Source organism: Lolium perenne, chromosome 7 (assembly GCF_019359855.2).
Source record: "Lolium perenne isolate Kyuss_39 chromosome 7, Kyuss_2.0, whole genome shotgun sequence".
NCBI classification, from domain to species: domain Eukaryota; kingdom Viridiplantae; phylum Streptophyta; class Magnoliopsida; order Poales; family Poaceae; genus Lolium; species Lolium perenne.
Window position 1 is genome coordinate 3,406,267 of NC_067250.2, and position 26,521 is coordinate 3,432,787.

Here is a 26,521-nt window from a genome sequence, read left to right on the forward strand (position 1 = left end):
TTCACTCTTTCGAGGACAAAGGAAGTAGGAAATGGGAAGGCTAAAGGATAGCCAGTGAATTATAGAAGCTGTTGGAATTAATTGCAATAACAACTACTGGAACCTCAAGCACATGTGTTTCCGGCTGTTGCAACTCGCCTTTACACATATGGAATTTTTCTTCATGAAGTACGAGTAACTAAATGTGTGGTAGGAGGACATCACACTAAAGAGCAGATAATAAGATTGAGAAATGCAACCTGGGGAAAACTAACTAATTCTTCGAGAGGGAAGATACCATTTTTTTCCTTTTTTCGAGAGATGGGACTGGCATTGTAAGACTTGGGAAGCCCTAAGGGCAACGACACATAACTAAAAACCATATATTTAAAATCTAATGGATATGTAACACTGGGGTGAACTTGCAAACAATTAATGCATCTTAGTGTGGATGAATTTTATAGGTGTTATAGATTCTATTTTTTTAAATGTGTGATAATACTACTTAGTTTAAATCTGCATTGTCAGAAAAAAGGTACTCCCTCCGATCAATACTAATTGTTTCTGTTTTAGTACAACTTTCTATGAATTATTTATCTCTGCATTATATTTGTTTGAACTACTTATACAAAAAAAAAAAATTTAGGGAAAAAAACTTGTGAACGATGGAGATGGAGATTTCTTTGAGTAAAGGCCGTCATATTTGTTGCCATGAGCACATAAGCCCGGCCCAGCCCAACCCAGTCTATAAACACAGCACCCTCACTCTCGACCTCCAACCCCTCGATACAAACCCTCCTCCGCCGCCGCCACCACCACCGCGCGAGGAGACCAGCCGCCAACCCCGGCGAGCGAAGATGAAGACGATCCTGGCGTCGGAGACGATGGAGATCCCGGAGGAGGTGACGGTGAAGGTGTCCGCCAAGATGGTGTCGGTGACGGGCCCCCGCGGGACGCTCACCCGCAACTTCAAGCACCTCAACCTCGACTTCCAGCTGCAGGAGGGCGGCCGGAAGCTCAAGGTTGACGCCTGGTTCGGCACCCGCCGCACCATGGCCGCCATCCGCACCGCCATCTCGCACGTCCAGAACCTCATCACCGGCGTCACCAAGGGCTTCCGCTACAAGATGCGGTTTGTGTATGCTCACTTCCCCATCAACGCCTCCATCAACTCCGGCAACAAGGGCATCGAGATCAGGAATTTCCTCGGCGAGAAGAAGGTATATTACTTGCTGCCACTGTAGATCGGTCGTCGTCGCCTCAGATTAACGCGTAGATTTGGGGTGTGAGATGTGTTCTTGCTGGGGCTGATCGGTTGGTTTTCTGATGTGCTGAGTGCAGGTGAGGAAGGTGGACATGCTCGACGGAGTGACCATCCTGCGGTCCGAGAAGGTGAAGGATGAGATCGTCCTCGACGGCAACGACATCGAGCTCGTCTCTCGCTCCGCTGCCCTCATTAACCAGGTGAATCAACTGGATTCAGCCCCTTTATTTCCTATGTAAATGATGGTGATGCATGAATTATTTGTCCACGGTGATATACCTTAATAGTTTGATTGTTTTTTATCATAATGCTTGGCATAGTGTTACCTGTGCTGCATTGCGATGTTTTAGATGCAAGATATCGGGTGTTGTTTGCTGTGATGCATATATTCCTGCTTGTGCTCTTCAACATGCTGCTGCAAATGTGCCTGCTTTTGCAGTTTGCTGGACGTTGTGCTCTGTGTTTAAATGCCATCATTTGTCATTTTGTTCAGTGGCCAACCTGTGGATATTCCGGTGTTATTAAGTGGTAGTTAAATTATAGTCTAGTTCACAGGTCCTTACGAACTGTATTGCCAAGTTTGTTATGCACAAATACATTTGTCGTGTCGGTAACTGTATCATTGGTAAAGGTTTAGTGAACTAGAGCATCCAAATGCTTGACTCAGTCAGAAGTCTCCATGTTTGCTTTTTGTAAAAACTTTGGTGGAAATGGACTTTCCCGTTGTAGTATGTGCTCATCTATTTGATTAATGTTACTTATACAGTTCTTTTTCTCGTTGGTTCACAGAAATGCCATGTGAAGAAGAAGGATATCAGGAAGTTCTTGGATGGTATCTACGTCAGCGACAAGGGTGCAATCAAGGAGGAGTAGGGAGCTCCATTCCAGGCATAGACAATAGTTAAAACCATTTTGGGGACTGTTGTCAAGAACCGCAGTTTCAGTGCTGCTGTGTCTCAGTATCTATGTGCTGCAATTTTGAATTTTCTTAGACTGAATTTTGTAGTGACTTAAGTAGAATGTGCAATGGAACATGTTATCGTTATCCCTGTTACTCTGAGAATGGGTACCATCGTTATCTGCGCCTAAAGATGTTTGGCTGCAGCTATTTCTTTTTAAAAAAAACATGACAGAGAGTCTCAAGGTGCTTTATTGCTAAATTATTTGGTTAAAATTGCGCATGTTCATTTGGAATGTGTATTGATTTACCGTCTGTTTTAACTATGTCAGCTCAAGCAGCAGAGTTTTGTATGTTTGTCACAAAATGATTTTATCTTGTGATTCTTGATGACAATAGAGTGAACAGACAATATGAACGGGAGGAAATTGAGATAAATGAAGCTGCCTATTAGCTAGGCATAGTTGAATTTTCCCTTTTTTGGGGCCAAAACAGCATTCAGTTCCTGTATCTAGTGTTTTGGACTCGGTGAGTAGTTAGACAATAATTCTGAATTTCTGTCCAATCTTAATACTCGATGAATTTTGGACTCCATTTTGTTTCTTCAAACTTTTTTCGCTCCAGGTATTGCACACAAGATTTCACATGAAGGTGTAAATCGTGTGATCCCAGAAGGGATTCACGGAAAGAATCCAGAGACGATTTGATTGATCTTCCAGTTGTTTCTTGGCATGGATCTGGATAATGTGATGCGTTACATGCGTAGCGTAACAACTGACAGACTACAATAACGAAGTACATGGGCCAAAATACTTTTTGCTGACAGATAGCGTACAAGTTCCTCCTAGAGCTGCCAGGTACATATAGAATCAGATGCCCGGTTAAACTGGCTTGTTTGCATACAGATAGCAGGGCAGGAAACAGACAAGAAGATGATCGCAGAATTATAGAAATCGTCATACCATCTGTAAAATATGAAGTATTTCGGATGCAGATTGTTGAGGACGACATCAAGAACGTTGCCTGTTAACACACTTGTTCTTCGAGTCTGAAACTCGGCTGTATGACCTGCATTGGTATAAATGGTGAACTACGCAACAATCACTCCCACTCTCAGCAACCATCTCAGCTCAATCAAAGAACAAACAAACCCATGTGTGTTCTTCATTCCACGATACTACAAACCATAGGAAGCAAATAAAACCAGTAACCCGGTGTTCAACAACTTGACGTTACTTACAAAACATGCCAAACATGTCACACCGTCTGTAACACGCGATAGTACGAGTATATAACACCTAGCGACAAGGCCATACAGAGAACCAGAAATCGCTACACGGTCAATTCGTACGGATGCCTCTTCTTCAGCTCGTCCACATCTATAGTATGAAGCCTGGGTATTTTTCATGCGTTAGAAAATGCATTGTAAAACATAAGCAAAAATTATAAAAGATTTTTATCTTGAAAAAGGAGGCATCAAAGGACTTTATAGATGTACATACCTCTCAACATGTCATTGTCAATGGGAGAGCAGGTTCAAATACCACCAATTTTCTTCACCTTGACGTGCTGAAGCTTTTGCCAGTTTGGATCACCTTCTTGTTTGCACGACCTCATGAACACTTCATCGCAGGCCTCTATTTCAAACTCCTGAAGAACCGAGGAAGTTCTGGAATCGATTTAAAATACGAGCAACGAATAATTGCTAGTCTCTTGAGGCACCTAAGGTCCTTCACATTGTCTGGCAAGTGGTCCCAGTTGATGCAGCTTGTAATAATGAGCTCACGGAGATGGATGAAAACCTCAAAAATTTCAGGGGCAGGTCCCAGTCGACTGCATCCTTCGAGCCAAAGTTTACGAAGGTATTTTGGTTCGCCGTTCTGCTTGCTCACCATCCAAATTGGGCACCTCAGACCGTGGTAGTCCCAGATTTCCAGAATTTTGAGATCATTGGGTGGGCAAAGACCTTCAAGTACCTCTGCTTCAACTTCTGGTGTTGCGTTTGTATAAAAATGATTAACCCAGGACAGTCGCAATTCTGCCAGTCCTTTCTTATCAGCCAGCTTTGCATCTTGTGCTTCATTCTTGCTTTTAACATTATGAAGATTTAGGATTGCCAGACTGCCCCGAAGCTTGTTTAGCCGCTCCAGCTGTTTTAACTCATACCCCTGTTTCGTCCATACTCCAAATGATTCTAGTGTTTGTAGTGATGTTAACCAGCCAATATTCGGAAAAAGGACTTCTATCTCGCCGATGATATGCTGCAAGTTAGTGAGGTTACCCATATCCATGGCAGAGGAAACTTCTAATACACTGTAATTATTAAACTTTACAGTCTGCAGATGGTAAAGATTGGTAAATGTTATTGGTAAAATTAGCTTTTGTTCGAGCATCATTAAAGCAAGATAGCGTAGATGCTTTAAATGCCCAATAGCTTCTGGGATTTTGAGCACTCCTCCACCCCTGATTCCAATCCATGAGATTTTTACGGCCAGTACCCGCAATTTCCGTAGCTTCTCAAACACTTTCTCAAAGAAACCTTTGTTTACTGTTGCAAGCAACTGCTCATAATCATATTCAATAATGAGGGTGCGCAAGTTTTTCAATTTAAAAATCTCCTCATTAACCATTGCTGCATTTGCCACATTAAGATGGCGAACATCATGAGGAACTTCTTTTCTTGAGCCATTCTCGATACTGAAGCAATCACTCCCCCGCTGCCTGCTCGGCTAAATCATACTACCTCCGTTTCAAGGAATAAGGCGCCCTCGTTTTACGAGTTTTTTGTTTGACCAAGAATTACTTCAAATAGATAAATATTGTTTGTATGGAATTAATATCATTAAAAAGTGCTTTTCAATATGAATCCAACGATACTAATTACATGTAATATAATCCAAATTGTGTTGCTCAATTTTTATGATCAAAGTTCGTCTTGGAATGCGCGTGCGCCTTATTCCTTGAAACGGAGGTAGTACATAAGATCATGGACTAAATAGTAAGAATTGCCTAGGTAGTATCCTCCTGGTTGCACAAATGAGGTAGCCAACAACTCATAAAAGTAATCCCGACCAACTGCTTCCATGTCCTGCTCTGCATTAGTAGTCTGTATGAACCCCTCTGCCACCCACAGTTTGACTAACTCATCACGGTTCAAACGATGTCTCCTTGGGAAAATACTGCAGTAAGCAAAGCATCGCCTGACCTGCTCATCAAGATGCTGGTAACTCCACCACAGGGCCCCCGTCGTCTCATTCAGAAGATCCCGATCTCGGACTTCTCTCCAAAAGTCAACATCATTTTGTCTTTTACGTAGATGCCCTCCCACTGTGCTGGCTGCCAGAGGTGATCCTTTCAGCTTCTTTGCAATTTCAGAACCGATAACTCTGAGTTCTATTTGATCTGGATCATCTACATTTACACCTTCAAGGGCATAATACATAAACAGTTCCAAGAAGACTTGTTCATCAAAGGCAGGTATTGGCAAAACAGTGCGTGCCACACCAGGGCCTAGGTCTGAAAATGCATCTTTATTGCGACTTGTTGCTAAGATCTTGCTTCCTCTCTTCCCAACCTTCAAAGGAGAAAGTAACTTAGGTAGCTGCTGCTCACTCGCATCCTTATTGCACCAGATATCATCCAGTACCAAGAGAAATCGTTTGCCATCTAGTTTATTCTCCAATTCCTTTTCCAGGACATCAAGGCTATTGTAAGTAGGGCATGCTTTGTCCTTATCCACTGAAGCTGACTCAAACATCTCCTTGAAAATGTCACTGACACTATAGTTCTTAGAAACATGAACCCACATAACAAGGTCGAAATAGTCGTTATTTTCCTCATACTTGCAAACATGTTGTGCGAGGGTTGTCTTCCCAGACCCTGAAATGCCATAAATGCCAATTACAGAGAAACATTTAGTGTTACTTGAGCTTGGATTGACATCATCTTTTGTATTACGGAGCATTTCTGTTATCCAGTCACGATCCTCATCTCGGCCAGTTACCACTACTGTTGGAGCTGAAGTAGTGCGTGTATGTATATTTTTCGCAGTAACAGCATAGCCCTTGCTTGCTGGCTTTGCCAGTGCAATAATACCCTGAGCTGCAACAATGAGTTTTTCTATGGTGGCCATGTTATGCTTCAAACGAACATTTAAAGATGTTGGGAGAATGAAACTCGGCTGGATACAAATATCCTGCAAAAGCAACCAACATTTGTAAATTCAACAACAAGTCCAGTACCTACATTTTTGGAACATTAGCCCGACAGGTCGATACATTCTGTCAGGATGGGGGATAAAAGTGGTAGATATGGTATATTTCGATAATCTTGAGAAAATTCTAGTGCAGTATAATTATTACTGAGAACTTTGGTGCAAGTTGTGACTTATCGATTATTAACTCAAGCCTATTGCAAATTAAAATTTATTCTAAAAACATACCACTAACGTACTTATGTAAGTGTATACACACTTTATGCCTATAAATTGTGTCAATACTTTATCATTTAATATTAACATGTAACGGCCACTTTATTAAAGTTCTTAGCTTGCGTACGAATTATACAATAACCCGCTATATATTTGCTATGAGTCTTCCAACTTGTAACATGCCGCACCCCTTATCAGCTTCATTGTGTACTTTTAAGTGGAGAAATACTAAGCATCAAACTTCCATATGTATAAGATACAAAACTAATATTTTAATCACAAATTTACAAGCACAAGATGAAATCAGAGATATAGATGCTTAATTATTTAGTTTTTTTTTACATTTTAGAATACTGTTACATCCACCTTTGAATTACTTTGGGCAAATGTCTTCTTTATATCAAAAATACTATCCTGATAGGCCATTGACATGATCCATTCTCAGTTTGACTACAATAAAGGTAACTGCAGTCAGACAAGGAGATCCACTCTCTCCACCGTTGTATGTTTGTGGTGGTGATCTATTACAGTCTGTAATCAATGACAGTCTGCAAAGTGGAGTGCTTAGGCTGCCAATTATCACAATTGATCCTCAATTCCCTGTAGTGCAATATGCTGATGACACAATACTTGTTATATCTGCTGAGCTAGATCAAATTATTGCTCTAAAGGAGATTTTGCACAAGTTTGGTATATCTACTGGCCTGAAGGTCAATTTTCAGAAATCACTTATGTTGAACCTGATACCACAGCTCTGCTTGCATCTACTTTGGGTTGTCAAATTGGATCTTTGCCATTTCCATATTTGGGCTTACCATTGGGCACCACTAGACCATCTATTCAAGATCTGATGCCAATTGTTCATGGCCTTGACAGGAGACTTACTGCCACTTCCATATTTTTATCTCAAGGAGCCAGGTTACAGCTTATCTCCTAAACCAGTGGTGGAAGATTTTGCAACAGCGTCAGGTCTCCGTACCAACATGGACAAGTGTTCTGCCAACCTCATCCGATGCTCTTATGCTGACAGGATCATCATAGACCAGGAGCTACAATGCCCGGTGGTCCCTTTCCCCTTGCGGTACTTGGGTCTTCCCCTCACATAGAGGAAGCCAAGCGCAAGACAGCTGCAATACCTCGTGGATAGCGTGGCCAATAAGTTACCAGGGTGGATAGCCTCGCTGCTAGACAAAGGTGGAAGGTTTGAGCTGGTTCGGGCAACCCTCTCGGCAATGCCAATCTTCGCCATGATGTCCCTTGACCTCCAGGTTAAGACTTTGGTAGCAATTGAGAAGATTATCAGGGGATTCCTTTGGAAGGGAAGGAAGGACGTCAAGGGTGGCCACTGCTTAGTGGCGTGGAACAAAGTGTGTGCACCCAAGGAGTGGGGTGGCCTTGGCATACCCAACCTTAGGATGATGAACTTGGCCCTACGAACTAGGTGGCTTTGGCTGCAGCGAGTTGATAACACCAGGTCGTGGAGTGAGTTCAACATCCAGGTTCCCTCTATGGTTCGACAGATCTTTGAGGGGGCAACCTACTCCGTGATTGGGGACGGGAAGTCCACTTTCTTCTGGACTGATAAGTGGTTACCCGATGGACGGTTGCGGGACATTGCGCCGAATCTGTTCGCGGCAGTGCCCAAGCGTGCCCTTAGGCTGCGGAGAGTCCATGACGGACTGTTGGGAGGATGGCTGGACGACATCTCCCCGGACCTAGAGGCGCCAGCAATCAGAGAGCTGTTTCAAGTGGCAGACCGTCTGGCAGATGTTGCCCTCTCAGAGGGTGTGGAGGACAGCTTTCGATGGGGATGGGATAACAGTTACTCCTACTCAGCACGATCGTGCTATCGTGTGATGTTTAGCGCCAGGATAGAGATGGCCGGATCTTTGCAGATCTGGCGTTCACGCGCCCCGCCGAACTGCAGGGTTTTCCTCTAGTTAGCTGCAAGAAACAGATGCTGGACAGCCGACAGGTTGAGCAGACGGGGCCTTCCGCACCCGACAGCGTGCCCTTTCTGTGTGATCAGGCATAGGAGACCCTAGATCATCTGCTAGTGGGATGCGTCTTGGCGCGAGAGGTCTGGTCCGCTTGCCTGCGCTGGTGGGGGAAACTCGGGTGGATGCCACAAGCAGACACGTGCTTTGTCCCATGGTTGCAAGGCAAGCGGGGTGGCTCGGGGAAGGACCGAGATCTCTGGACGGGGATCACGCTTGTATGCTGGCGCCACCGGAACGACGTGGTCTTCGAAGGCGCGTCCCCCTCCAAAGGGGCAGCGCTAGCACGGATCACGGACGAGGTTGAGCTCTGGAGAGCGGCTGGGTTGTTCAGGGACGCCCTCGCAGTAGTGGATAAGTGGAGGTGCCGCGAGTAGTCCCTTAGCGTGTGTGTGCTGCCTGGCGGTAGTGTGGGGTTGCACTCCATGGCGCCTGTGCCTAGAGTGTGTTGTAACGTTGGCCTTCTGGCCTTTTCTTCTATGAAACCGATACGTCTATCCATGACGTATCCTTGATTGATAATAAACCAGTTGGATAGGATTCTAAGGCAATGCCTATGGAGGGATAAGGATCAGCCAAAACCATCACTTGCTGCTTGGGAAATGGTGTGTAAGCCTAAGGACAATGGTGGTTTAGGAATTGTGAATTTTCACAAGAAGAATGAAGCCCTGTTGCTAAAACACTTGGATAGATTTTATAACAAGGTGGAGACACCATGGGTGCAGCTGATTTGGAGTAGTTATTATTCTGACTCTGTTCCACATACTGCACGTTCTTGTGGATCTTTTTGGTGGCGGGATATTATGCATTTAGCGCCCAATTTTGCAAGGGTCTCTTCTGTCAAGCCTGGTTTGGGGGATACTTTTGCCTTTTGGACTGATAAATGGAGATTCATGGACTCATCTGAACCGTTATCTTCTCGTTTTCCCTGGCTTTTCTCTTTTGTGTTGGATAAGGACTTGTCGGCTGCTGAGGTGTATGCTGCACCAAATATGTCTCAGTCATTCTATTTGCCTCTATCAGCTCAAGCTTACCAGGAGTTTATGGTGGTACAGCAAGGTATGATAGATTTCCCTCTGTCAGTGGCCCTGATGTTTGGATATATGACGGGGGGGATAAATTTCTCCCATCTAGATATTATGCAAGTTTGCATGCTCATCTTCTGGTTCCACAAGTGTTCAAATGGATTTGGAAATCTGCATGTATGATGAACACCAAAGTCTTTGCTTGGTTGTTGCTAAATGATAGATTAAATACTAAGGATCTACTGGTCAGGCGAAATTGGAAGGTGGCAGAGGATAATTTCTGTAAGCTCTGCCCTACCAGGTCATATGAGGACAGGTTGCACCTTTTCTTCACATGTAATTTTAGTTGCCGAATATGGAACTATCTGCAGATTGACTGGTCAGTGGGTGATGATACTCAGTCGGCTGTGGCGGCGGCTAAGAAAGATTTTAAAAAGTCTTTCTTCATGGAAGTGATGATTTTGGCTTGTTGGCATATTTGGAAGGTGCAAAATGGGAAAATCTTCAGACATGAGAGACCCACTTTTGCAAAGTGGAAATGTAATTTTATTCATGATATCTCCTTATTACAACATAGGATTAAGTCTAAACATAGAGACAGTCTTATGGCTTGGATTCATAGCTTACCCTAGCATGTATAGTTTTCCTTTTAGGTAAGTTCTGCTTTGTAATCTCTGGTTACACTCTTTTGTTCTTTCTTTATTAATAAAAGGTTAACTGTGGGGCTTTTTTGCCTCACAGTCAAGGGTCAAAAAAAAAAAGGTAACTGCAGAATGAGTATGTGTAAATTTATATAGCTCGAAAATGAGCATTGCAAGTAAGGGACCTGGTTTGAGGAGCCAGCTTCATCATCAGAAGTAACTTTGGGCCTTTTCTTCTCTCTTTTTTGATGGAGATTTTTCTGTTTGTCCAGTTTCTTTTGGTGACGGATGTACTCCAGTTCATCAAGGATGTCTTCCATGTCATAGAAAGCAGATTTGAGGCCCCTCACCATCTCCTCGAAGAGTCTCCTATGATTTATGGCCTCTGCTGCTTCAAGAGTAAGCGCCAGTCGAGGGAGAACGTCCGTCAACAGGTGACGAAGCGTCTCCGCTTTGTCGAATTTGCAGTAGGACAAGACTTTGTCAAGAAGCTTGGAGACGATAGGCGACATGATCCAGCCTGCGACAGATAAGCCCCATGCAACACCTTGCACCACCATTGATGTTTTTCACTTTTCAGAGCTGGAGGAGCCTGGAAGAAACAGGCCATGCTGTTCAGAGAACCAGCCCATGTTGTACAGAGGATGATAAACAGCAAACTTGATGCTATTTTGTACTGACCTGTCAGAGCCTGTGCCGGGAGACGGGCGAAACTTTTGAGGCAAATCGGCTGCAATAGCTTGACCGGAGTTCTGCCGAGCAGCAATCAGAGACGACGACGCCAGAACGGAAGCTTTGTGGTTGTGAGTCTGTGCTCAGTCGCTGTAGTAGAATTGGTCCTCTAATTTCTTATCTAAACCAGCAGGGTGATTGGGTGAACAAGTGGTGGACGGTTGGCCCAGATTTTTGGTAGCACGAAGTCAAATGCACAAACCAATTAGTTTACCAATGAGTGTGAAGAGTCGACATTGAGCCACCGGCTGCTTGCGACAAGCGAGCCTGGTGGAAATTCGCATGGGGAAGGGTCGGCCAAGACCTCAAGGAACAGGGTAGGTGCTGACAGCAAACAGCAGGGTAATCAGCTCGACCATGTGAATGCAAGCTCACACTGACCCTTATGCACCACTACTCACGAAGATCATTGTTGTAATGTTGTTCGAGACTGGCTCACACTACTCACTGTAAAGTTCTCAAGACCGAGCAGTAAGAGAGAGAATGGGACTACGTGGCCACTGTTTGTACAATCCAGAAGATGAACATAGTGTGCCAAGAAGAGAGATTAATCAACTCACAAATTTCAGACAGAAAACCCCTCAGTCACCGGCGTGCAACAACGAGTCGTCTCCGAGGATCAAGAAGACCACCTGAGGTTGGCGTGCTCTGCGTGGGTGGCAGTGGCCAGCGTCCAGAGGCTAGTTGTGAACAGAGTAGGAGCAGGATGAGGGGATAGGCTCGAGTCCCACTGAGGAGACATTGCTGTGAGAAGGCTGGGATCCAACTGAGCGCGCTGCCGCGAGCGGTGCATGGAGCTAGGCCGGCGCAGGCGACGGCGATGGCGGCGGAAGCAACTTCTTTGTGGTGAATATTGGGGGAGCGATCAGCTTCGAAGGATCGAGCCGGAGTTAAATGTGCGGCGGCGCTGATTCCCGGAGGCAGAGGCGGTCGCTGGACTAGTAATAAATAGATGGGCCTTTTGCCATAGAAGAAGGCCTCGAAAACACTACATGGGCCTGGTTACATGCACCATCATTTCAATGCCCTGCACATGGAATTACCTTTTCTCAAAAAAAAAAATGGAATTACCGCTTATTGTCAAAAGTCAAAACAAAAAACAGGGAATTACCGCTCGGTAGGCCCCTCCTTTCTGCAGTACACCGCCGATGAGGGCTCCGCATGCCCACCGTGGCACCGTCTGCGATAGCTTCACCTGTACATCTATCTCAATGTTGTCCTCTGGTCTCTCTCAAGCACGTCGACGCCGGCGACTTACTCCACCTCCACACAAGAGGGCACGCCACCTCGGCCGCATTTAATTGCGTTTTTTTTCATTCTCATGTTGACCATAGCAAGTCGAAACTTTTGAAGCTAAAGAAACTGGATGAGTTAGTTGGATTTGTAGCTACCTTAGTCCTTAGGCGGTTGATAACTTTGGTTCTAAGGTGGATCTATGGCCATTTTAGCTTTCAAGGTAGACCCGTGACTATTTCACTAGTGGATCCATGGTCACCCTCGTTACTTAGCCAGATCAGTATCTACATTAGTCCTTAAGCGGATTTATTGTGGATCCGTCAGCTAATGCTCGTGTGGAGGATGAAGCCTAAATGATTTAAGTCAAAATTTGGCCAATTTGGGTCTTTTGGCTCAGAGAGAGGTTGGAGACACCCGGGCAACAACGTATGAAGAAGTTAAACGAAATGTCCTCAAAATGACCTTATATGAAAAAAATGCACAATAAAAAAGTTGTATATTCGTATCATCGAATGTACAACTTTTCTTTTGGATTTATCTCGATCTGACTTACAATGGGGCTCACAAAGACTTGACAAGATTCGGCTAGCCTTCCGCCTGATGGATCCGACCCAAAGTTGAAGATGGGTTGAGATGCATCAGGACGGCCTTATATGGAAAAGTGATCAACAGGAGAGTTGTTCGTCTCTTCGACATGCACTAGTTTTTTTTTTTGGCGTATTTTCATCCGAATTACGAGGCAATATCCAGAACCAATACAAGAAGCAGGACAAAAGCGCAGTTGTGTCCGGAGGGTAGGTATAGGGTATTTGGACGAAAATTAGAAGTCCATTTCGTGTACGAAAGTGTGAAGTGTTGTAAAAAAACTTGCATGGAAAGTCTAGCCGCCTCATATAAATGTAAGAGGTGACAGACGAATGTAATTTCGCATAGATTTTCCCTCAGATCGATAACCGAGCTTGGAGCGGTCAAATTCGGCCAATTTTAGCTCATAGTTGCCAGAACCTCCGACGAGGTCCCTCCCGAGGAACCGGGGCTTTGGGTCTCAAAAGTGCTAGCTGGATTGTGTTGCGTATCGCACGCCTCCTTCGACCCGAGTTGCGGCATATCGCCCTCGGCGTCGATAGTGAGGATGTGCAATGTAAGTCAAAATATTTCACCCTAGTATCGAGGCATCATCTCTTCGGCCTTACCGGAAATTCTGAGGTCTTACATATAGTCGAAAGCTTTCAGTCCTAACACCAACGACGCCCGCCGGGAGACCACGGGCTCACTAGGAATGATCTATGCTTTAATCGTACCCCATGGATGGGTTTACATGTCATCCAACGAAAGATGGCCTACTTTGTTGCTCAATGGAGCATTCTGCTTCACGGAGCAGAAAAAGAAAATATGAAGATGAAGGTGATTTCCTTGGAGGCTTTAGCTCATGCTCCATGGATCTCGGCTGATTCCGGTGAAGAAGATGATGACATCTGCTGAAGTGGAGTCGATTAACCAAAGCGGCTTTGGGAGCGAGGGTATCAAGATTACAACTTCTGATCTATCGAGAACTCTGGCGGCCAATGCCTTGATGCTTGTGGTTGATGGAGAGCACTTCAAGGTCGTGGACAGAGTTTAGCTTCCCCGTCGCCGCAAAAAAGAAGGTGTTTATGGTAGTTGCTTGATGATCAGGGGAAAAAACGTAATCGATGTGTCTGTTGAAGTGGGTGGATGTGTGCTTTTGTAAGAGATACATTAAGTTCCCGCCGGTGTGCGGTGTGTGTGTGAACTTGAATGATGTCGTGTGGTTTCGTGCAATGGAACCGGGGCGAGGCCCTTTTCATCTAAAAAAAAAATCCACGATAGTGTTTTAAAACCCTAGGGCCTTAATTATGTTTTTTTCTTAAACAATAAATTGTTTTTTTTTTGAGAACACAGTACAACGCAGACGCTCACAAACACGCACGTACAAACACCCCTATGAACGCACGCACGCACACCCTACCCCTATGAGCACCTCCGAGGGACTGAGCCGGCATATCTTGAGGTTGACGAAGTCACCACTGGCGCCTCGCTGTTGACGGGCACGTCACCTACCACTGAAAGCATAGCGCCGGTTAAATCCTGAAATAAATCCAGGTAAATGCAAACACCCATGCCAAATCTAGGACTTGAACCTGGGTGGGCTGGTTCCACCACAAGGGACCTAACCACCAGAGCCAAGCTCTGTTTGCCTTAAACAATAAATTGTTGTTGTTGTTTCTTCTGCATAATTTACTTCTTTTATAACCTCATCGACACAGATGGCAACAAATCGCTGGAGCCATAATGAGGCCGGCCCAAATGGTAAGTGAGAATCGGTCTATGCCCAATCATCCATCCAGAGGAGGGATTTCGAAAATTCAAACCTCGCAGCGAAAATTCAAATCGGTCTAAATCCTCGGAAGGAAAGCAGCCCCTGCCCGTTGCGCATTCCCGCCCATTCCGCCATTTTCCAAAACCACCCGACGCAGCCCGGCCTCCTCAAAGGCTCAAATACTCAACCGCCTCGCCGATCTCGCTCGTCTCCGCCCGCCCAAGCACAACACCCTGCCACCACCCTGCCAAAAACCCTAGCCACCGCAGCCCATTTTCCGACCTCCCATCACGTCCGCGTCAATGGAACCGCCGGCGACCGAGCCGAGGCGCTCCACGCGGCGGCCGCGCACGAAACCGTCCAATGCCGACGCCGAGATCGAACGCGGCGGCAAGCGCCGGCGCAGGGCGGCGGGGAAGGCGGGTACGCGTGGGAAGGGCAAGCAGAAACAGCCCGCGGCCGCGCCGGCGATGATGGTGGACGCGGGTGGCGCGATCGACGACGACGACGACGTCTGCGCGTCGGAGCCGGACGAGGAGCAGATGCGGCTGGACGAAGAGGAGGAGGAGGCCGCCGCGCTCGACGCGGAGGAGCTGGCCAATGCGCAGAAGCTTGGAGCCAAGAAGAGGAGGGCGGCGGCGCGGCCGAGCACCACGCAGGAGCAGGCGGACGCCTCGGAGTCGGAGGACCACTTCGTGGGCGACCCGATGCCAGATGACGAGGCGCGGCGACGGTGGCCGGAGAGGTACAAATCCGAGGTAATACGGCGGAGTCCATCTCAGCCTCAGCACATAGATCCTAGGCATCATGTTTGGCAATTGCGATGACTGATGAAACATCCTTCAACCTCTTGTTTTGCACCAGGACTCTCACGATCCACAAGTTACCCAGCGGTATGGCTGCTTGTTGCTGCACGTGTCCTTCACCTTGTTGTACTGTAATTAAGGGAGCTCAAGATTCATTGGATACGATCGCTTTAACACGTACGTAAACCGACATATATGTCTCTGCAGGTCGGATGGGGAGGAGGAAAAGAGCGCCGCCTTGTGCCACTTCACATCTGCTCGTGTGGACAATGTGGATTTTGACCTTGGTGACGATGTCTATGTCCGGGTAACCAGCCGTGATCACCTAGCTACTTTCACTTGCAGTGTGTATTAGCATTGATTGATTGCCATGGTTTTCCTTTTGCTAGAGCGTTTCTAGATCCATGCTCGTAGCATACTGAAACAGATGCCTATCTAGTACAGTTAAATTTGGGCTGCCATATTTGTTAGGTATTTGAGAGGGAAATTGGTGACTAGGTGTATACGTGAGCACCCTCTAGATGCCGCACGATCTGCTTTGAGATCCGGTTCTCGTCAGTTGGATCTGTTGCATTGACGCTGTCTTATCCATCGCTAAGCGTACTTGTCGTGGGCTGCGGGTCCCGCGTTTCAATGATTTGTAGCGCCAATCATTAGCGAAAGCTTTAGCGGGGGATTTGGAAGTGTTGTTAGTGTTGATGTGGTTTGCTAACCCAACAATGATGGTAACAGGGAATTGCTAGATGTGATACGTGTCAACCAACGGATGCGTGCTCACGTATACACCCGGTCACCAGGCTTCTTTTGTATTTGTTATGATGATTTATTTTTTTGAGTTGTTTCTGTTACGATATTTTTCTAAAAAAAATCCACATGCTCTTTTGTGTTTCTGGCTTTTGCTAACTTCCGCCGGACATTTAATTAGAACATGCTCACCTGATGCTTGCATGTAAACTAGCAGTTCTCCTGTACCAATTTAACACTGTAATATACAGGGCTGGATTTAGTTTTCTAAACTGTGTTTGATCATGATAATGAAGATATATGTATGTAAATCAAGTTCTGCATAACTGAACCATCAAGGGCACATGTATGTTTCATCTAGTACACTTGGACTACAGTTTTGTCTGCTCTAGCCCTTTTTGCAACAGGGTTTCTAGTTTGCACCAAAAGAATAAATTAACATATATGTAATCATATTATTGCTTTTTGAGTGGCTGCAGGCTGCCCCTGGCGAGAAAGATTACATTGGCAGGATTACAGAATTTTTTCAAGGAGAGGACCATGGGTCTTATTTCTCTTGCCGCTGGTTTTTCCGTGTGGCTGATACGGTAGGTGTTAAGCGGGCTGTTTTCTTCTTCTTCTTCTGACGCAATTCAGCACGTGTCTAAGAAAAAATTGCAGGTCATCACTGCGAAGTTTCTAAAAGTTGATGACCATGAGCATGATCCGAAGCGGGTTTTTCTTTCAGAGGAAAAGGATGATAACCTGATTGAGTCTATCATTTCGAAAGTAAATATTACTTATGTTGGCCCAAATGTAAGTGCTTCGCTCATTCTTTCAAGTTAATGAATTTGAACCACATACTAATGTTTTGCTGATCTCTGCATGTTGCTTTATGGTGAAACAACTACAGGTGGCACCACAGGACAAAGCTCATCTTATAGCAAAGTCAGATTTGTATTATGACATGTCTTATTCGGAAGCATATTCCACATTTTCCAATATGCCACCAGGTAATCACCAAAGACTTGTATGGTCTGATTATATTTTTTTATTAAAATTGTACAATACGTAATGATTTTGATATATCCCTGAAGTACAATTGGAAAACTAAAAATTCATAAATAGTGTGTACCATGATACTAAAAATGGTACAATACAGTAATGATTTTGATAGATCCCTGAAATACAGTAATGTTTGTTGATGAGTTAATTCTTTTGTAGAAAATATTGGCGCAACAGGCAGTGAAACAACATCAGATATTTCTTGTGATGATGTTTTCTCTTCTAAGGAAAAACTGGTTGCTGACTTTGCGGCACCACCTGATGCACTAATGGGAACAGCAACACTGCTGGACCTATACTCTGGATGTGGTGCAATGTCAACCGGTCTTTCCATGGGTGCAGCATTGTTTGGCTTAAAATTCAATACAGTAAGTTTTCTAATTTAGGATGTGTTAGGACTTCCACTGGTCCTTAAGGTACTTCAATTGTCAATCTAAATATCAATGTCTTGTGCAGAAATGGGCTGTAGACATGAACCCATATGCTTGCAGCAGTCTAAAGCATAACCACCCACGTACAGAGGTAGGTAGTAACTACAATTAGCACTGAATAGCATTCCCTGTTTTATTAACCTGTCATACTTGTATTATTTTATCTCTAATTGTAGGTACGAAATGAGAAGGCCGAGAATTATCTGTCCCTCCTTCAGGAGTGGGAAGCACTTTGCAAGGCATATGACGTCTATAATAGCAATTTTTTACCACAGACTATGAACGATGATGAAGTTGACGAAAATGTACCTCTCTCAGAGGGTACATTTGAGGTAGAGAAGTTTGTTGATATATGCTATGGTGATCCAAATAGCACTGGAAAAGATAGCTTGTGTTTTAAGGTACTGCAGACTCGATTGTTCAAAGTTCTTATTTGTGCAATTCTTTTGTATTTCAGGGTTACCTTTATTCTTTCTCTTGTATGTTTAATGATGTACTCATTAATTTAGAATATTTGTAAGCAAAGTTTAGTTGAAGATATATATTATTTATATAGGTACGGTGGAAAACATATGATTCTAGTCATGATACCTGGGAGCCACTTGATGGTCTTAGGTTGGTATCTGCTTCATTACATTGCTCTTTATTTTGTTTTGTCAATAGTATCTTACCCTAGTTAACATTCCAGAGATTCCCCGGAATGTATTAAAGAATTCGTTGAGACTGGATATAGGGAATCCATTTTACCCTTGCCTGTAAGTACATCCCCCCTTGTCGTTTTGGGTGATAGGAGAATAATCTGTGTTGTATTACTGGGGGCCAAAAGGCCACAATATATAGTACAATGTACAGGTGCAATATGCAAAAGGGCCCCTAACATATGGGCAAAATATAATACACACATATCTACTCTAACACCCCCCCTCAAACTCAGGGTGGATCCACAACACTGAGTTTGGAGAGTAAGAAGTCATGTTGCGCGCGAGTCTGTGCCTTTGTAAAGAAATCCGCCAACTGTAAATCTGAAGGCACATAATGAAGCGCAACAACCTGATCATGCACCTGAGCACGTGTATAAAAGGCATCAACACCAATATGCTTGGTCAGCTCATGCTTGACCGGATCACGTGCAATACTGATAGCACTGTCTTTGTCACACAAAAGTGGAGTGGGTGTCGTAACAGAGACCCCAAAATCTGCAAGCAACCACCGTAACCAGGTCACCTCAGCAATCAACGAAGCCATAGCCCGCAGCTCAGCCTCAACACTCGAACGGGAAACCGCTACCTGTTTCTTCGTCTTCCAAGCAACAAGCGAACCACCAAGAAACACACAGTAAGCAGAAAGTGAACGACGATCCGTAGGATCACTCGCCCAAGTAGCATCCGAGTAGCACTGGAGCTGGAGAGAACTGGAACTAGGAAAGAAAAGGCGACGAGTAATCGTGCCACGGAGATAACGGAGGACACGAAGGAGATGACTGTAGTGAACGGTGGTAGGAGCTGAGACAAACTGACTCAGAATATGAACAGGATAAGAGATATCAGGACGAGTGACAGCAAGATAAACAAGACTCCCAACAAGATGGCGATAGCGTGTGGGATCGAGAAGAGGATCACCATCGATGGGACGAAGCTTAACATTAAGCTCCATAGGAGTCTCAACAAGGCGCTCATCCACAAGAGCAAAGCACGAGTAAGGAGATCGTGAATATACTTTTCCCGGGAGATATAAAAACCATCGTAAGTGGAGGAAATCTCAATCCCAAGAAAATAGCGAAGAGGACCAAGATCGGTCATAAGAAACCGATCGCGAAGACGAGCCTTGACAAAGGCAATATACTCGGGATCATCACCGCAATGATCATATCATCAACATAGAGAAGGAGAAGAGTGCGTCCACGAGGAGAAGTGTGAACAAATAGCGCCGGATCATGAAAACTAGGAGAGAAACCAGCAGCGGTCACCACAGAGGCAAAGCGCTCAAACCAGGCACGAGGGGCCTGTTTCAGGCCATAAAGAGAACGTCGAAGACGACAAACCATCCCATCGGGAACAGAATACCAGGAGGAGGTTGCATGTAAACCTCCTCACTCAACTCGCCATTAAGAAAAGCGTTCGAACATCAAGCCGAGAGACGGACCAGCGTCGAATGTAAGCAACAAAGCAAGAAGAGTACGCACGGTGGTCATATGAGCCACAGAGCAAAAGTCTCATCATAATCACGGCCGTGCTCCTGCTGAAAGCCACGTGCCACAAGACGCGCTTTATAGCGCTCAAGAGATCCATCGAGCGGGTCTTAATTTTATAGACCCACTTACACGTGATAGGACGAACACCGGGAGGAGGAGAAACAAGATCCCAGTGCCGGTGCGCTCAAGCGCAGCGATCTCCTCAGCCATGGCAAGCTGCCATTCAGGATGGCACTTAGCATCCCGATAAGAAGTCGGCTCGGAGACGACAGAGAGACCGTATCGACCGGGAGAGAAACGGTTAGGAGCACGACGCCGACGAACAAAGCGGAAGAGGTGGAGAACTAGGAGAATCATCGAAGAAGACAACTCATCGGAAGAGGAGGGAGAAGGATCATCGCGAAGAGTCCGGAATCGTAGAACGCCGAGAATAGTGGAAGGGAAAAGGAGACAAGGGAGAAGGAGGACCAAAGGAATCGAAGAAGAAGAGGAAGGAGAACTAGGAGGCGACGATGGCACCGGAGTCGGAGGGCGCATCAGAGGAGAAACAGGAGGGACAAGAGGGTGGTGCATCGTGAAGGAGAAGAAAAGAGAGATCATCCACCGGGTATGTACCCGAGGTGGGACGAGGATAGAAAGGACGCGTCTCATCAAACGTGACGTCACGAGAGATGCGCATCCGACGACCAACGGGGTCCCAACAGCGATAGCCCTTATGCTCATCACTGTATCCGAGAAAAACACACTCAACAGACTGAGCAGTCAGTTTGGTGCGTTCGCGAGGAGGGAGAAGAACATAGCAAACGCAACCAAATAAACGAAGAGTCGAGTAGTCTGGCAAGCTGCCAGAGAGACGCTCGAGAGGAATGCCACCTTGAAGAGCAGCAGAAGGCTGAATGTTAATAAGATAAGTGGACGTAGAGATAGCGTCCGCCCAGAAATGCGGCGGAAGAGAGGAAGCAATCATCATAGCACGGGTAGTCTCAAGAATATGACGATGCTTACGCTCGGCGACACCATTTTGAGCATGAGCGCCGGACACGAGAATCGGGCAAGCGTGCCCTGCTCAAAGAAGGACACCACGCAGTGCCGGGAGATATACTCTCCTGCAGTAGTCGCACGAAACACACGAATGGGAGTGGAATACCGAGTACGAACCATGGCCACAAAGCGCCGATAAATAGAAAGCACCTCATCGCGAGAGCGCATAAAAAACACCCAGGGGTACCGGGAAACGGCAACAATAACCAAAATATAGGATCGATGGCCCCCTTTGGAAGCAAAGGGAGCCGGACCCCAAACATCCGAATGAACTAAATCAAACGGTCGCTGAGATACAGACGCACTGGTAGGATAGGGAAGCTGAATCTGTTTGCCTAACCTACAACCCTGACACGAATGTAAAGACACATCTCCTGAGACAGACCCCAGAAGACCACGACGAACTAATGACGATAAACGGGAGCCACAAAGGTGACCCAGCCGATGATGCCACCGCTGAAAAGAACCAAAGGATGAAAGAATCGCAGAGAGCCGGCAGATGAAGTGTCGGCGGAAGGAACGCGAAGCCGCCTAACTCCCAGAGGCCCGGGACTCAAGGCTGCGAGGGCCAGCTCCAACCAGGGCCTGTGTACGGCGGTCCCGAACAAAGCACAAGAATCAGCGTCAAGAATGACGCGACAACCGTAATCGAAGGTGACTAGCGTAAAACAGGTTCATCTTAAGGCTAGGAACATGAGAAACATCAGGAACAGAGAAAGATGAAGTAGAAAGGGTGCCTCGACTGGAAACAGGAAGAGAGGAACCATCAGCCGTGATAACACGGACAGGAGAAAGAAGAGAGCGAAGAGCGGAAAGGATAGAAGACGCAGAAGTCATATGAAAAGAAGCTCCAGAATCCAGATACCACGGGGATGACGTACTGATCGTGTAGAAGGTGGTGGTCGCGCGGTGCCGTAAGAGCTGCATACGTAACCAGCAGCATTCGTCGAAGAAGAGCCTGTAGCAGCGAGCAGACCACGAAGACCACGGATAATGTCCTGATCAGACAGCGCAACAGCAGACGAGCCTGAAGAACCAGCCTGCCGACGAGCAAGCTTATCAAGGTACTGCTGACGTAAGCTGGGGTCCCTCCTCCGAGCAGCTGCAGACGTCGTGGCCAGCCTTGCCACAGAAGGCGCAGGGAGGACGAGGACCACGAGGCTGCTGAGACTGACTCTGGCCCTGGACCGGCGGAGGAGAGAGTAACGGCGGTGCTGGAGACCGCAACGAAGGGGACGGCACAGGAGAACCACGAGCAGACGGCACAGGAGGACCACGAGCAGCAAGTGCAGAGGGAACCGCAAGAAGACCAGCACCACGAAGACGAGTCTCCTCTGCGCGCAGCTCAGCGAGTACCTCAGAGAGCGGAACACGACCACGGGCAAGCAGCTGGGCACGACGCGGCTCAAACTCCGTGCGGAGCCGCGACAAGAACTCAAAAACGCGCTGAAACTCCAGATCCGCGCGCACAGTCGAACAGCGAGGACAGTGCCACACACGGTACGAAGAGAATCAAGGCGACGCCAAATAGCAGCACTCGAGTATAGAACTCGTCAATAGTAGAATCACCTGCTGAAGATCATGCTCCCGACGAACCACGTACAGATAAAGAGCATCCCCAGACGGCTGATAGCGCCGACGAAGAAAAGCCCACCGAGCGGCGGTGGGAAGACTCATGAACTCGGCACTATCGAGGCGTAACACCGGAAGTGAGAACAGCAGAAGACGAGCATCATCATCGATCCACTGAGTGTAGTCAGTCAGATCCAGCCGGTAGGTCGCAACAGCAGTAGAATACTCCTCAACCTTCCGGTCATAATCAGCCAGAGCAGTATCAGCGGCACTCTTGGCTGCATCCTTGTCCTCCTGAGAAGCATCGGGGGCAAGGGAAACGGGCGTCGGTGCAGTAGGCGCCGTAGGAGCAACGGGGCGCGACGGACAAGGGACCTCGCCAGAAAGCACACCCCAAAGACGAAGACCGCGCATGTGGACGCGCATAAAGGCAGCGAAATCAGGATAATTCGCGCCATCAAAAGTCACCGGGCAGCGAGGAATCGCAACATAACCCGACGAGGAAGACATAGCTCTGTCTTTTTTTTTTTTTTTTTTTTTTTTTGCTTTTTTTTTTTTTTTACTAACCGACGGAGCCGAGCCGAGCCGAGCCGAGCCGAGCCGAGCCGAGCCGAGCCGAGCCGAGCCGAGCCGAGCCGAGCCGAGCCGAGCCGAGATCGGATCGATCTCCAAATCGATCGGGAGCGAAGCTCATACGGCGGCCTGGAGGACGAGCAGCCGGGCGGCCCGGAGGCGGACGGACGGCCGGCGGCTGGAGGCGGACGGGCGGCCTGGAGGGCGGGCGGCCGAGCAGCCGCCGGCGAGCAGCCGGCGGCGGCCGAGCAGCCGGCCGGCGAGCAGCGGCGCGAAGCGGCGGCCGACGGGAGGCGGCCGGAACGGCGAGAACAGCCGGCGGGAGGCCAGAAACAAGCGGACGGGCGGCCTGGAGGCGGCGGCCTGGAGGGCGGGCGGCCGGAGCTGGTGAAGGAGAGGCGGCGGCGGCGACCGGGCGCGGCGGCGAGATGCCAAGGCGGGCGGCGGCGGCGGCTGCGATGCGAAAAAAGAAGCCTTACGGCTCTGATACCATGATAGGAGAATAATCTGTGTTGTATTACTGGGGGCCAAAAGGCCACAATATATAGTACAATGTACAGGTGCAATATGCAAAAGGGCCCCTAACATATGGGCAAAATATAATACACACATATCTACTCTAACATTGGGATCTTGTTCTAGTGCCACCTATTAATGTATTTCTAATTCCAAAGGGCTGTGTGGATGTTATCTGTGGAGGTCCTCCGTGTCAAGGAGTCAGTGGACTAAATAGACATAGGAAGCACAAAGATCCGCTGACAGATGAAAGAAACAAACAGCTAGTTGTGTTTATGGACATTGTAAACTACCTTAGACCCAAATATGTTCTTATGGAGAACGTCGTAGATATTTTGAAATTTGCAGATGGGTTTCTCGGGCGTTATGCATTGAGTCGGCTTGTCGCCATGAATTACCAAGCTAGACTTGGGATGATGGTTGCAGGATGTTATGGGCTACCACAGTTCAGAATGCGAGCCTTTCTATGGGGAGCCCTTCCTTTAGTGGTATCTCTCTTTTCTATGCTCTTTTTTACCTTGTAACACTCTTACTAAGAAGGTTTGTATATAGGTACTTCCGAAGTTTCCGCTTCCTACCCATGATGCCATTAATCGAGGACAACAAGTGCCAACTAAATTTTCGGTACGAGAACACATTATTAACACCATGTTATTATTATTATTATTATTATATCTTGCTAAAATGATGTTCTGTTTTCAGCAATGTCTAGTTGCATGTGATGAAACTGAAGCTAAGAACGTGGAGAAAGCTCTTGTGCTGAGAGATGCGTTGTCGGATTTACCAAAGGTTAGCACTGATTGACCTCCTTGCATACTCAACAGTTTTTTTGAGTATTGCCTGTACATTTGTGGACTTCTCTCTTGCTATAAATTACATTGTTTTTCTGTAGGTTGGAAACGATCAACCTAATGATGCGATGCCATATAATAGTAGGCCCATATCTCAATTCCAGCGCTATATCCGGCTCAACCGTAAAGGTAAACCCACATATTGTGACATGTTGATGTTAAAAATTAATATGAACAAGTAGTTTTATGTTTTTGTAATGATTTTTCTGTTCATTTCTTATCTCTTTCATTGTATCTGCAGAGTCATGTTTTTTCTTTATTTCAGTCATATTGTTCACTTCTTATCCCGTTCTTTGCATGTGGCATAGTCATGTTTTTCTTGTATTTTGAGTTATGTTGGTGGTTCAACGATGTCACCTTGCCATAGTTTCCATCATTTTTTGTGTTTCGAGTGACTTCTTGATTATGTGCTACTGTGAGTTACTTCGTGACATGCTGAGTTACTTGGCTCTGTTATTCACTTTAAGGCATTATGGATGACTCGCTTGGAGATGCCACTCATAAGAAAGTTCAGCTATTTGATCATCAGCCGCTTCAGTTGAATAAGGATGATTATGAACGTGTGCGGCGCATTCCCAAGAAAAAGGCAAGTTAAGGCAGAACATGTGTCATTCTCTTTCTCCTTTTTGCCCTATCCTGTAATTCCTTTTTTTAGATCATCTATCCTGCAATTATAAGCAATAGTTTTATGCCAGGGGGCCAACTTCCGTGATCTGAAAGGTGTACGGGTCGGGAAAAACAAGAAAGTTGAGTTTGATCCAGATATTCCTCGTGTATATCTGTCTTCCGGGAAGCCATTGGTATTTAAAATCAGTTTGTGTGGTTCAACCAGCTTTAATAATGTTTATTCCCATGTTGTATTCATCCTTGCTTCTCTTCTAGGTCCCTAATTATGCAATGACCTTCATGAAGGGGAAGTCGGTTAAGTACGTATACTGACTGAATATCCTCATCTAATATTCGTAGAACTCCACCGATAATCCTTGTTGTCTTGCTTTGCAGACCATTTGGACGCCTGTGGTTGGATGAAACTGTGTCAACCGTTGTGACGAGAGCCGAACCTCACAACCAAGTAATATCTTGATAAAACTTCTGGTGCTTATATTATTCTTTAATAACCTGAAAATATATTTTGTTTGACGGGAACTTTTGCATGCAGGCTATATTGCATCCCAAGCAGGACAGAGTTTTGACTGTCCGCGAAAACGCAAGGCTGCAGGGCTTCCCGGATTACTACAAGCTGTATGGCCCCATAAAACAGAAGTAGGTTGATCTAACTTGACATCAACTGTAGTACTGTAGTTCTAGATGAAACAAATTCTCTGAACCATTCTCTAAACCTTGTTTATTATGAACCTGATTCATTTGCGATGCGCATGTATTTTTAATGCAGATACATCCAAGTTGGAAACGCTGTTGCTATCCCTGTTGCTAGGGCTCTGGGCTATTCCCTTGCACAGGCTTACCAGCAGCGTGAGTTCGATGGAGACCAACGCCCCCTGTTTAAATTGCCTGGGAATTTCATACCTGTGGCCGCAAGATTGCCCAAAGGAAATTCTGGAGGCGAAGAAGCAGTTGAGGAAGAATAGATTTTTTTAATTCAGATCATATACATGGTTTCCAAACGTTTTTTTGTTTCTGGAACATTGATCTCAACTGGACAGATCACGTCCGTTGCTTGTAACCAAGTTCATTTATTTTCCATTGCTACTTTTCATTCAAATTTTGAAATTGAGAGGAAATGGAAGGATGGCCTTCTTTATAAGTGTCATGTACTTCTGTTGTGTTATCTTCTGGAGGCACATTTATGACTGATGAATCTGAGTCTGAAACTTTTGCTTCTTGAAGATATGTGCCTCACGTCTAGTAGTCAGTATTCTCTGAATTTGTTTGATCTCATTACTAAGCTACTTCACCATTAGCTATGCAACATTTCTAAATTCCTGAATCTGAAACTCTTTCTTCTGCAGATATGTGATTTTTGCCTCAGACCAATTAGCCAGAATTCTCTAAATTTTCTTGAGTTCTGTTGTGCCATGGATCTTCGTAATTAGTGATGCAATATTTCTGCAGTGCTGTTACTGTATGACCAATCTTTTAGTAACTCTCTAGTCGGGATATTGGCATTTGAAAAAATGGAAGTCCTTGTATTACACTGGCAGATCAACTTTTGTTGTATTTGTTGGATGGAAGCCGGCGCCTGGGAGGCACGC

The 26,521-nt window shown here is 46.1% G+C and overlaps 3 protein-coding genes and 1 pseudogene across 3 annotated transcripts; 2 read left to right on the forward strand and 2 right to left on the reverse strand.

The window, feature by feature from the left end:
* Window positions 1-745: 745 nt before the first annotated feature.
* On the forward strand, window positions 746-2,288 carry LOC127311660 (large ribosomal subunit protein uL6). The gene is made up of 3 exons (XM_051342112.2): window positions 746-1,199; window positions 1,321-1,443; window positions 2,033-2,288. The coding sequence occupies exons 1-3, from the start codon at window positions 837-839 to the stop codon at window positions 2,114-2,116; spliced, it is 570 nt and encodes a 189-aa protein (XP_051198072.1). The 5' UTR covers window positions 746-836; the 3' UTR covers window positions 2,117-2,288.
* Window positions 2,289-3,281: 993 nt separating this feature from the next.
* On the reverse strand, window positions 3,282-5,036 carry LOC127311659 (putative disease resistance protein RGA4; annotated as a pseudogene).
* Window positions 5,037-5,074: 38 nt separating this feature from the next.
* LOC127311658 (putative disease resistance protein RGA4) lies at window positions 5,075-11,877 on the reverse strand. The gene is made up of 3 exons (XM_051342111.2): window positions 10,915-11,877; window positions 10,419-10,825; window positions 5,075-6,336 (listed from the first exon to the last, which is right to left on the reverse strand). The coding sequence occupies exons 2-3, from the start codon at window positions 10,791-10,793 to the stop codon at window positions 5,095-5,097; spliced, it is 1,617 nt and encodes a 538-aa protein (XP_051198071.1). The 5' UTR covers window positions 10,794-10,825; window positions 10,915-11,877; the 3' UTR covers window positions 5,075-5,094.
* A 2,964-nt stretch (window positions 11,878-14,841) lies between these two features.
* On the forward strand, window positions 14,842-25,954 carry LOC127316310 (DNA (cytosine-5)-methyltransferase CMT1-like). Its single transcript, XM_071823321.1, has 20 exons — window positions 14,842-15,320; window positions 15,553-15,652; window positions 16,569-16,676; window positions 16,750-16,884; window positions 16,982-17,081; window positions 17,293-17,501; window positions 17,590-17,655; window positions 17,741-17,965; window positions 18,121-18,179; window positions 18,253-18,319; window positions 23,616-23,945; window positions 24,010-24,081; window positions 24,160-24,246; window positions 24,350-24,437; window positions 24,776-24,894; window positions 25,004-25,108; window positions 25,191-25,234; window positions 25,311-25,380; window positions 25,468-25,571; window positions 25,702-25,954. Exons 1-20 carry the CDS (start codon window positions 14,842-14,844, stop codon window positions 25,895-25,897), a joined length of 2,763 nt encoding a protein of 920 aa, XP_071679422.1. The 3' UTR covers window positions 25,898-25,954.
* Window positions 25,955-26,521: the final 567 nt, after the last annotated feature.